At 37.5% G+C, this 12,797-nt stretch overlaps 1 protein-coding gene across 7 annotated transcripts in view; it reads right to left on the bottom strand.

Annotated features, from left to right (window-relative positions):
- dab2ipb (DAB2 interacting protein b) overlaps positions 1–12,797 on the bottom strand; it is a 148,015-nt gene that overhangs the window by 80,034 nt on the left and 55,184 nt on the right. For 4 of the 7 annotated variants that reach the window (XM_088356111.1, XM_088356109.1, XM_088356113.1 and 1 more), the window contains one exon: positions 5,446–5,567. In XM_088356111.1, coding sequence (XP_088212237.1) covers positions 5,446–5,567 — 122 coding nt within the window. The remainder of the gene's footprint in view (positions 1–5,445; positions 5,568–12,797) is intronic. The other 3 variants (XM_088356110.1, XM_088356115.1, XM_088356112.1) reach the window with 1 other exon arrangement.

Raw genomic sequence — 12,797 nt, forward strand, 5'->3', positions numbered from 1 at the left:
GAGTGCAGTTAGAACTACTTAGTGTTCCAATAATATGCAATTATGTATATATGTACCTTGTTTCTATTGGGCGAGTGGAAAGGAGATTTCATAAGATGCCATGTCCTTATTTGGACTCTGCCATTTGTTTTGACTTTTGCATCATTGTTGCTACAGGCCAATCATGTTGCTGTTCTTTGATTCCTACACCCTTTAGGGCTGATATGTTTTTTTTTTTGTAAATAGGCCTAAAGATTTAATAAAAAGAGGGGTATCGGAGGAAGACTTTAAGAAGGGATGGAATTTTCTTATCTGAGAGCCTCTCTCTCCGTCCTCCGTGCAAGTTTAAAATCTGTTAATGTCTTCTCGCCTTTTTATTTAAATGTCTGGTTGGTAGGTAGGTGGCTCCATTATCCGGGAGGATTGTAGGGACACCATTTCCTGCAGTGTGTCTTGGGCAAGTACAGCCTGGTGGGACCCATTCGTCTCCAGGCCAACAAATGGGGACCTTTTGGTGTTTAGGAGAATGCTCTAACAACTAATGTATCTCATGGATAGTCCATATGTGATTACTTCACACAAATCTGAAAATATCATGCCTGTATTTTCTTAATCACCTTGTGTGCCATGCGTGATAGCAAAGTGGAACTTTGGTAGAGAGTGCAGAAACGAAGCGGCACTCAAACAAGGTGACAAAAACATTTTGACAGATTGAGCTCAGGAGCACTTCAGACATTGCCACAGACTCTTCCGTGGGAAACGGACGCATCGACAGGACATTATTTGGGTAAAGAAGTAATTTAAAAAATGTACACCCCAAAAAAAATCCCACTGTTTTTGAAGGGATTACTGCTTCCACTGGTTGGTGTACATTGTGATTCTCTAGGAAATTTGATTTCTCACCTGGAATGATGTTTAGTATTTGACTGAGCCTATTTTAACCTCTAATAATTACAAACAGGTAATAACATAGTAACAATATAGTAAAAAAGCGTTATTTTAGATATGCATAACAAACTGTCAGTCCTTTCCACTAAACAGTAACAAAAAAACATAGTTTTCAGCTTCAAAAAGGTTTGCAACCCCTGATGTAGAGTGCTACTGCATTTTTATTTGATCATTCTATTTATATAATAACAATTTAACCTACCATATAACCTCAGTATATTTAATATCAATATATAAACTGGAGATCAAGAGTACCTTCAGCACATCTGCTGCCACAGGATAGCACTAGTGCCTCACATTGCTATGGTATGATTTTGGCCCATTCTTCTTCCAGCCTTCTCCACAGTTCAGTGATTGTAGATGTTTTTTGCCCACAACTTTGTCACCATGGATTTTCCTGAGGTGTTTTTATTGGGTTGAGATCAGGACTCTTCGCAGGACATTCCATTAATTCAATGTTTTCACGTGAAAGGAAATTCTACCCATTTAGCTGTGTGACCAAACCACAACACTTCTTCCACTACCTTTCACTGACATTTTTTACACACTTTGGGTTTAGTCATTCTCCAATGTGTCCCCGAACATAAAGCTTCCCATCATAACCCAATGAAATATTTTTTCTTTCATCACCGAAGTGAACTTTGAACCAGTTCTCCTCTGTCCACACAACAAAAGCTCAGTCTAGCTTTTTTTTTTTTTGCTAATGAGAGGTTTGGTCATTGCAGTGTGGGCCTTCAGTCCAAATTCTATTAAACGGCAAGACAGATTCTTACAATTTTCAGCACTGAACTGGCAAGCAATTCCAGCTACAGTGTAAAAACGATTACCCATTGATATCCTTCGCCGTGACCCGTCCTCTCTTAAAGTTGTCTTCCGTGGACGTATAGCCTTCTTGGGCGACTTGAATGAGTTTGTAGTTTCTTAAAGATTCAATATTCTTAAAATAACCGATTTAGAATGCCAGTTAAATGTGTGTTTACAGATAATCACGGAAATTAGGACCATGTGCTAAACTAGCACCATTAAGTGCGAAGCACCTAAAAGTGTTCTCCATTTTTCATCAATGCATCCTTAGCAAAATGCAGGTTTTTGTTCAAATACCTTATCCATTTTGCAATAGCATTGTAAAGACACGACAAAATGTCCTCAAACTGTTGAGCAGTGAGGATGAATTTTTCACAAGTAATTCCTTTTAAAATATGATCTCTAGCGTGTGTGTGTGAATATATTTATGATTCTTTTTACCACCACCAGGCGCTACATAATTCACACTGTCCCTTTAATAAACTCTCCAGTGTTTACAAGTCACCTCTGCTGTGCCATTTGGCTCGTTCCCTATTCATGCAAATATCCGCAGCTAATTGTTAATTAGCTTCAAATTGATGACTCATCACTGAATTTCACGCTCAATTAACCGGCTGTTTGTCTACAGAATTAAACGTGGCACGCTGCATATTGCCCCGGAATATGAATGGTAAAGATGCAAATGTTGTGAATGAATGAATGAAAGGCATTTATTGTCATTATACAAGTATAACAAAATTGGAGGGCTTCTCGTTTTCAAATCAAGAAAAGGAAATGAAAAAGGTGCAGGATACAAAAAGGTTTAAAACGATATATTAAATAATATATATTAGGGCTGCGAATAGTAGTTACTTTAATAATTGACGAAAGAGTCCATTATTTTTTTGATTAATAGCTAATTCAGATTTTTAAAAAACTCACATTTGTAATATCCGCCTCTCGGTGGTTCGCGCCCCGGCCGAGTCATTCCTAAGACTTAAAAAGTGGTCGGCGGCGCCCTCTGTTGGCTGCGGCTGCATCGGCTCGCTACAACGGGTCAGGTGCAATCGACATTTCGTTCTGTGTACATTGTTACACAGAATGACAATACAAGGAAATTATTATTATTATTATTATTTAAATATTGAGGTTTAGGATTTCAAAATTGGGCAGAAAACATACTATAATTGTTTTATATGTTTTAATATAAAAACAGAAATACAAGTGTTAGTCAAATAGTTCAACAAAAAACATACATTTAAAATGTATGTTATACACCAGCAAATATGATGAGGGGGGTGAGGGTCAAACAGAGTTGCTGGATACAACCAGAATGTTTGATGTTTGATCTTACATTACACATTACACATAGTCCAGTGTTTTTCCGAATTGCTCAGTCCACAATTAAATGGATTTGGGAGTACAGTCCATAAACATGCCCGATTAAAGTCGCCGTCGACGAAGGTCCGTTGGGGTGTGCAAGCTGCTGTTTTTTGATAGCAGCGGGCAGGAGATTTAGCGCTATGCTAATGTTAGCATCCGGTGAAACGGTTAGCGGTGGAAAGTAAACAGCAAACACAAAGACCACAGTTAACTCTCCCAGTACATAGAAGGGTCTCCACGATACTGCTAGAAACTCCATATCGAGTGAGCAGTGTGTGTCAATGGTTCGGCTGTTATTGTAGCGCGTAGTCTCCAAACCCTGTTTTTACCGGAGTCTATATACCAATTGAAGTTGCATTTTGGTGTCTGAAAAACACAATACAGTAAAAATAAATTTGGGTTTGGATCAAGATGACGCCGTGCATTAAAATATGGTCTCGAAGCGCCCTCTGCCGGACCACAGTTCTCACACACCTTGATTTTCAGTTAATGGGGACGAGAGAAAGAAAAAAGAAGGTGAAAGAGAGCAAGAGAAAGAGTGTAAGAGAGCGAGAGAAAGAAAGAGAAAAAAGGGTTAGGAACATTGTTTAGGCAACATTACGAAGGGTGCGGGACAAAAACGCTTCTCAGCGAGATGCAGAAAGAACGTAGAGCAGGTGTCCGGTAACAGGATAAGTATGAAAAACACTGACATGAATTGGCCAATCGGCATTGGAAATATCAAGTCAAGAGGTGCTGGCTAATTGGCCTGCATCTTGGCTGTCTGAAACGTTTCTCGATGGTGCGGGAAGCATTCATTGTATTCTTCATTTTTGTGTCCTTCACGCCATACGAAAAAAGTTCAGAAAGGCACAGAGAAATAACGAATGCTGTGACTAGCAAGGAATTCTCTGGGGAGCCAAGGGGGCGCTCGCCTACAAAAGTTTGGCAACCATTGGTTTTCTGCAGCAGGAGTTGGGCCTCTCGTACAGCTACATGGGGCCGAGTGAATGCAAATGTGTATCAGAACCTTCTTTAACAGCACATGGTTTCTTGCTTGCGTTCATTGCCCGCAGTCTTTGCTCATGTCACACAGCAAAATTATATATATTTTTAAGTTGTTCTCCCTTATATATATATATTATATATATTTGCTTGTGTATGGTGTGCTGGCCTGTGTGCGCCGGCTTCAACCCGCTTTGATGTCACGCAGGGAGAAATGAAAGCAGAATCTGTGGAGAACCGGCACCGACACGCTCAAACTCAAACCCTGGGCGGCACACATAAAAAAAAAAAGATCTCCACTTCATCAAAGCTGCCAGGTTTTTGTCTTCTCCATCTGGATGCCAGACTGAGTGCTCACCAAAAGTGCTCACTTGCTGTGTTGAACTTTTGGACTTACCATGGCTTGTTTTCCTGTTTTTTTTTTTTACATTCAGTTTTATTTTGTGTGGGACAGGTTACTGTTTGTATTTTTCAAGAATGTATGTATCTATTTATTCAGGGCAAAATTAAAAAAAAAAAAAAAAACAAGTATTGAGTATTTGACAAAAATAAACACAGTGTGTACTTCCTACTTCAGTATTGAACACAAAACATCTATCACGACTAATCTTTCACTTAAACCAAAATCTAACAGAGAAGGAAATATATTAGGCTTAGCAGCAATTCCTATGAAGGTACATAAAATCTTATATAGCTCCTTGATTTTTTTTTTAACATAAATAAAAATGTCAATACAGTCAAAATGACTTAAATTAGCTTAAAGCAAAAAGTGTGGGCACTCCTGTTATACAGCCAGATTGACCAACTAATGTTATGGTAACAGCTAAAACAGCTAAATCTAGCATGCTTTTTATGCTCTCTACATTCACAAACACACATGCTTAATAGATGGACAGATGTTATGATAAGAGCTAATATATCATTCTCCACCTAAGCGTCCCTAAAACAAGTTAACTAAACGTTTTACGATAGCTCATAATCACACATACGCTTTTCCACCACTGGCTTTAAAATCTTATTATTAGGAGCGGTTTTACAGGCATGTCGGGACTCAGAACTGCCACTTTGCTCTAACGAGTTTCTCCTACTATTTGAAAAAATTGTAAAAGTCGTGAGATGTAAAATTTCTGGTTCAGTGGCTTTGCCCCTAGTTTCTTATCCTATCAGAAGGCTCGGGGTGGGTTGCGCCCGAGACATTAGGCACGAGAGTGAGAGAGGCTTGGCTGCATCGGAGTCCAAATAATCGTCCCATACCGATATCCACCAAATTCCCAAATATCTGTGCTGATAATCCGCCCGCCTGATAATCGGTCGACTTTTAAGAAATACTGTGTATTACGATGTTAAAAAGAAGCTAGACACACTCACAGTACTCACTGTGACTCTGAACGGCGTGGCGGCGGTGGATGAAGCCTCCATGGCGGGCGTGGTTTTGTCCGTCGGGCTGCCGGGCATGCTCCGTCGGCGCCCGGACCTCTCTGGAGGAGACTCTTTAAAAAACAAAACAAGAAAAAAAAGAAGTTTACAGTTTGAATTTTTTGTAATATTGTATTTTTTTGTTCCTTTTTATTTAGGCACATCAGAAAAAACAACATCAACCATTGATAAACAAAAGGAAATAACAAAAGAGTTTCACAAAAAAAGACTGCTAAAAGACTGCTGTACAATACAATGCTAAAGCAGATGCCCAAATAGAGTAGGCTGAAGAAAAAGGCTCTAAATTCCTATGCTATTCCAATTTTCCATGTCTTTTTAATGCAAAGATCAGGACACTCAAGAATGGTGGTCCAGCAGGTTCAATGATACTTCTATGAAGGAAAACACACACCGCATAGCTATCAGTTGTCACCATGAGCACCAATGAGAATTATTATTATTATAATAGATACTCTTATTATATAGTATGCTGAAAATGGATGGAGACAGCAATGATAACAATGAGGGCGGTGAAAGTGGTGGTGGTGATGATAATGAGGATGATGACTGAGTGACTGTGCATCCACAAAACCTAGGTAAATATGTATATTTTTGAGGTTATTAAGGAGGTGGGGTAGGATCAAATAAGCATATGCTTCATCCTATTCCATTTCTGACGTGCTACGTTCACATTGTTTTTGTTTTACTTTTTGTTTTCTCGTGTTCGAAATAAAGTTTCATTCAAATTCATTGAAAATTAAACCAAGAACACAAAACAAATACATTTTATACTTACAATAGTATCGCTGGCAACCTCTATAGCATATAATACCCAAAGAAACTCACTAATACGACATAAAACTGAGGATGAAAATTCTAAAAGAAATATATAGTATCTCCATTACAACAGGTTTGTTGCTAGATTTTGCTGCAGGAATGACAAACTCAGTTTGTTTCGAGATGGAATCCAGACTTCCTGTTCTCAAGCAAGCTGGATTAGTAAAACAATGTAAACTTAAAAGATTTATCTTACCATAGATACTTACTTTAGTAGCCTACCTTATACATTATAGGGATCTTTTCTAAACATAACACATTTATTCAAACGATAGGAAAACATGTTTGGCATTGACTATGTTCACTGGTTTTAACAGTTGTGTGAATGCAGTTTTACACCTGGACTAACTCACCACACTACTCAAACTCAAAACGAAGCCATGAATAGAATTTCTTTTTGTTCTTTAATTGTCATTCGATTTCGAAATGAATGAAGAAGGATTAGACTGCAGTAGATCAAACTATAAGCTGGGCCAACTAAAGCGGAGTACATTCTTCTCTGCCCTTTAGCAGCCAGAGGGAGTATTCGGTCCTCATTTATTTAAAAAAATCATAACTTGATAGAAATGACCTAGAGACTCGCTATTTTTTTTTTTTTTTTTTTTTTTACACACTCAGAAATTTATGGGGGGCCGGATTAAATCACCCAACAAAAAGGGTATGACCTGCAGGTCAAAGGTTTTGCCATGGCTGTTTAAGTACATTTGGTGCTGTAGAAAGCACAGCTCATGAGGTATTTAAACAACCATGACTGCGGATCTGCACATGTCTGGCTGGAATCTGAGGCAGCTATAACATGGTTGCGTGATACCATAATATTTGTGCCGTTCAATTTAAGCATTTTCTCTAAAAGGAAAAAAAAAAATCAGATTCAAGTCTCAATCTTCCTTTTCCATCTGCACAAAGAGAAATTGTAGGGAGAGTATGAAAATAGGAAATGCGTATATCAGCCAAATAGCCAGTAACAATTTCAAAAATAATTAATTCTGTATAAGCTTACATAGCAACTAGCATGTATACAAAGTCAAATAACCAGTGTTTAAGGAACAAATGTTTACTGACTTAGCATTAAAAGATAACTTTTTAAGTTGTTAAGTGTACTGAATAACTAGTGTTAAATTAACAATTGCAAAGCATTAGACGCAACGTGAATCGAACCTGGGTCACGGCAGTGAGAGCGTCAAATCCTAATCATTAGACCACCAGTGATATAGATGACAAGAAAATGCATTAAATTTTACCTTGTATATTATATATATTCACAGTACCAGACAAATGTTAGAAAATTGAGAAAACAGACACAATCTTCCTGAAACATATGAATAAAAGCAAAAGAGGAAAATAGCTTTTTGGTGTACAGTAATCCCTCGATTATCGCGGTTAATGGGGGACAAAAACCACCCGCGAAAAGAGAAAATCCGCGAAGTAGCGACACCCCTTCGAAAATGCTTAAAAAAATAAACAAAAAAAATTTCGAATCGGACTTTGAAGTACTTGAAAAATATTGTAAATTGTATTTTCCTTTGTGTTCATAATTTACATTGTCAAGAAATTATTTTAAACATAGCCGCACATATTCAACTTTTATCACCTACAATGCTTAGAGCTGAAAAATGTTAAACAAAATTCTATACAGACATCAGAAGTTAGAACTGCGTGTTATACATGAACATAGTAACAAAATTAGAACTGCCTTGAAGTGGAAGGATTTCCTGACAATAATATGTTGTATGGGTCCAACATAGCAAATTTTTAATCAATTCTTGTCATGCATTTTTGCAACTTTCTGTTTTCCCCATTTTCTAACATTCATCTCTGGTACCGTGAATAAAACTAGTGTGACAATGAGAAACTTGATCGCCTTTTCGTATGTCATCTACATCACTGGTGGTTTCCAGGTCAGGATTCCACGCTCAATTCCTCTTGCATGAAATGTTTTGAGATTTTATTCAGCCCAAACTTTATATTTTTGGGGTAATACTACATGAGTGGTACTACTGACATGGGCAGCCCTAAACATTTGGCGGCAGGAGTAATTACAAAAGTTTACAGTGCACAAATGTGCGTGTTTTGTGTTTTTCCACACCAATTTCCCCACTTGTCAGCGCTGCCGTCTGCTGTTTAACGGGCCTGCTGACGAAACGAGCGACGGGGCGTCAATTGGCGAAGCAGACGGAGGAATCGCGGCTCCTGGCTGTGCAGCCTGCTGGTTTCCCTCGCAAAAAAATAAATATTAACGCCCACCTTGCCACCCGGCCTCAATGTAAACAAGGCAAAACAGATTTTACTTTCCCGCCACACCTGTCGCATGCAGTTTTTTTCTTTCAAAGTGAGGACCATCTGCGTTTGGGACGGTTTGCTACTGCGGAAAAGTTTGTTTTTGAAACACCCTTTTGACTTTAATTGAAACATCATGCGCATGATACATTTAATAGGTTGGCAGGGAATCATGAAAAGTGCTTACCACGCTTTTTAGAAACTTCAGCGTTGCCGCCATTGAAATAGGCAGACTTTGAGTGGCGTTAATTTTACCGCTTTGCAAGGGGATTTTTAGGGTTTCTTCTCATGGTAGACACGTGGACCAAATTTCTTTTGGATAAGAAAACTGAGGGGGTTTATTTGCGTTTACTGGCAAATTATACATCATTGAAAAGACCCAGGTAAAATAAGTGGAAGAAATTAGAAAGGGAGTTACATTTTTCCGATTAAATGTTTATAATTGTAAGCAGATTATTTTTCTATTTAAATGTGTATATATTTTTATTGTTTTAATATTTTCTCTTTACTAAATATGTTTCTTCAATGTGTCAAACCCATGACCCATGGCTCAAATGTGGCCCACCACATCAGTTTGTGTGGCCCGCGAGAGCTTTTGAATGAATGAAAACCTTATTTCGAAGATTAAAATAAAAACAGGACAAAAACAATAACTCAACAACAAAATAATGTTATATAACATGTTCGAAAAGGGGTAGAAAGAAGCAGAAGCTTATTTTCCCTACCCCTTCATCTTCCCTATTAAATACATTTTACAGATCCTCTTCTCCTCTTGTGTCTAATATAACAAAGTCTCATGGATAAACATATTACATAGCTCAGATATCAATAATTATGATAAAAACAATAGTCACATATTTTATACACTAATCTTTGTCGCACCCATCCCTCAACGCCATAATAGCACTAGTCACCAAACGTCACTGCGGCACCAATGATAATAATAACAATAGCAATAATATTAATAATAACAGTTATGATATAACAATAGCAGCAATAAAAACAAAGTTAACCATAGTTGGAAACGCACTGTTTCCAATTTCTTATTGTCTTAAAAAAAAAGGTCAAAGAGTAATTTCACCAAAACTTACACTGTTTCCATTGCTAGATTCAAGCACTTAAGGAATTTCAAAGCCAATATTTTTATTTCTCAGTACCACTAATATATCTGTAATTTACATATCTTGCATTTGCATCTATTAAGACATGATTTTTAGATCTTCTGAAAATAACAAATATATTTGATTTGAGACAAATCTCTCCCCATATGGGTGATGGGTAAAAATTAAACGAAATGTGAAGCTTTTTCAGTCGCAAGAAGTTCTTCCGATTACAATTTACCACTGAGAAGCGCTACCTTCATTTTTTGTATGGCCTATAATAAATGCCATAATTTATACGTAATCCCTGCACTAATACACATTTAATTTCCCCTGTTTAGTTCAAGCATGTTCTCTTGGATGCGACCCATAGGAGGCAGAAGCTGTACAAACTAATGCCAGCTGCTCTTGAGGACAAGGGAAGAAGAAATACAATGCCAAAGCCAAGCCACCAGAAAGCAGTCACACAACATTGAATTCAAGCTTTTTCAAGAAATTTAAGCACCTGTGCGAACACTAATTTTAGTGAACGAGAAAAAAAAATTAAGGAAAAAAAATATAACTCTATAATCGTTTTATAAATGAATCGTATACACCCCAGAATCATAATTTATAGCCTCCAAAAGACTTTCAGCCCTACAGCTAAGGCACACTTTTAATGGGCACTGTGAGAATGTTCTTTTATATGATGTGAGTTTAACACCCCTGACTTAATCCCTTGTAACTCATTACCAATAACAATACAACCCACATCAAACTAAATTATATTTTCGATCCTTTTTATGAATTTATTTTTGTTCTGATAATAGAACTGGTAGATAAAGTGAGGTATCTGACATGTATTAGCTTGATATTTATATAAGTATTAGCACTAGCACATACCTAGAAACAAATGTTGGCTTGGAAATGTTTTGGCAGAATTGAGTATATTTTTTTGTTTTGCATTTTAGATACATTTACAGTTCTCGGCTATACCGGTTGATAGCGGCCGAACCCCCAGCGAACTGTGATAATCTGCAAAGTAGAAACCTTTATTACACAAAAACAAACACAAGTATTTGTTTAACAGATAAAAGTACAGTACTTCATAATATTATTTTACAAATAGCCTCTGTACTGTGAAACTATAAATTTCAAAAATAAAAAGCCACTAGGGAGCGCCAAAGATATGGCATATGGCTCATGAGCTGGTTTAGCGGGTGGAGCGGTCCAAACTTTGTTTGAAAGCATCTTCTGTTTAGCCAATCAGAATGCAGAACACAATCCATGATGGAAAATGAACCAGCGATAACCAAAGCGCGAAGTATCGAGGTGTTTCTGTATACTGTGGTATCATTTTATACAATCCTTTATCTCCTATGTGTTGGAAGCAGGTTGGCTTTGACCATCTCTTTGACCATAACGCTCCCCCATTACCCCCCTCACTTGCTTCCTTCCTTCCATTAACATTCACTAATATAGGTCACCTTGCACATTTCCTCTGTATGCAACGTTGCCTCAGACCGACCACCGGTTCAACCCTTGGAGGAGAGACCGAAGCGGGACATTCCTGTCTCCTGCAGGCACCAAACGAGTCAAAAACACACAAGAAGCTCAAGAGCAGACGGCTGGAATTCTCTAAAGTTCAGGGTGTCCCCTGCCCACAGCCCGAGAATAGCTGGGCTACAGCACCCCGCGACCCTAGTGAGGATAAGCGGTGAAGATAATGGATATGAAACTGTCAGTGTCACATAGATAGCTTTCGTTTGTCTTGATTAGCTGTGTCATTTTCAGTTTAAAATCATTTTTGTTACCCCTCCTTCCCTTGGGGAGAAACTACAATAAGGCCGGAAAGCTGCTGAATAAACAGCCACAGGAGATTATGCGGCGGTGAGCCAGATTAAATTGTAGGGAGTGACAAAGTACAAATACTTGAAGATTGCATTCACACAAACTCATCTCGTTACTACGTATACATACGCCGCTTCAAAGTGTTGCGTGTGTTGCATTTGTTTATAGTTAATTTTAGTTAGCACAATAATGACGGTCAGCACTCAACAACAGCATTAAGCAAAAAAACTTTAATTTGATTTATGTCTATTCTGTTTCAAAGTCCTACTGTTGTAAGTATCAAGTATTTCAAAAAACAGTGTTTAATTTAGGAACTCCCATAGAGGTATTTTTTTATTAAAAGTAAAAACTATGTTAATCTACATAAGAAGCAAATGAAGTATCATTTAAACGTGATTTTTTTTACATAAACATATGCATTTATTTTACATAATATGATGAATAATTGATGGCCATCATGCTGCTACAGGTACACAAAAAAATGAAAACAAAAGCTTACAGTAAGCTTGGCTGAAAAAGAAGAAAAACGGTGCAGTTTGGTCAATGATTCTCTGAGTTTGTGTTCTTCCATGTGCTTTAAAAGCTCATTTTTATTACACGGCACAATAGAGCGATATTTAGTGGCCAAATAATACACTGTCCCTTTAAAATTTGATCTAATTGCACTTGGGTTAAAGATGGCATTTTGCATCAGAGATTAGCTATAAAGAAGCGGATTAATTATGTTTTGGAGCTGGAATTTTGAAATTCCACTGTGAATAGTAAAGACATGGCAGTGTTTTAAGACTACAGTATATCATTTTAGATTTGCCCAAATCCATGGCAAAATATGTACTTAAATCCAACTGGTAGGCATTAATTTACATTTAATTAAAAATGCAAATAAACACCTCAGACAGCAGGATTGTCTTTTTGGGGAGGTATTGTGAAAGAGTTTTTGTTTTTTTCTAATGAATGTTATATACAGCAGTAGAAATAAATCCATTGCAGGAGAGAGGGGAAAAAACAGGTCCTTCCATCAGTGGATATAAAATTTATCACCCGAAGTAAATACTGGTTCGCTGTTGTGCCAGAACAAAGTCGATATACCCTTGCCAGTGTTTTTAGTGTGCCAATAGTTCAGTCTTTAACAACCCAAGGCAAATATTTTGTCTCTTATGTAGTAGATACCAGACTCACTTTTTACAGCGGCCCCATTTTGTGGGAAAAACAAAGCAAAAACAGGATCACTGAATTTCCTAAAAATGAGGAAGGCGTTGA

Source organism: Urocampus carinirostris, chromosome 16 (genome assembly GCF_059441175.1).
Source record: "Urocampus carinirostris isolate Australia breed hairy pipefish chromosome 16, RoL_Ucar_1.0, whole genome shotgun sequence".
NCBI classification, from domain to species: Eukaryota; Metazoa; Chordata; class Actinopteri; order Syngnathiformes; family Syngnathidae; genus Urocampus; species Urocampus carinirostris.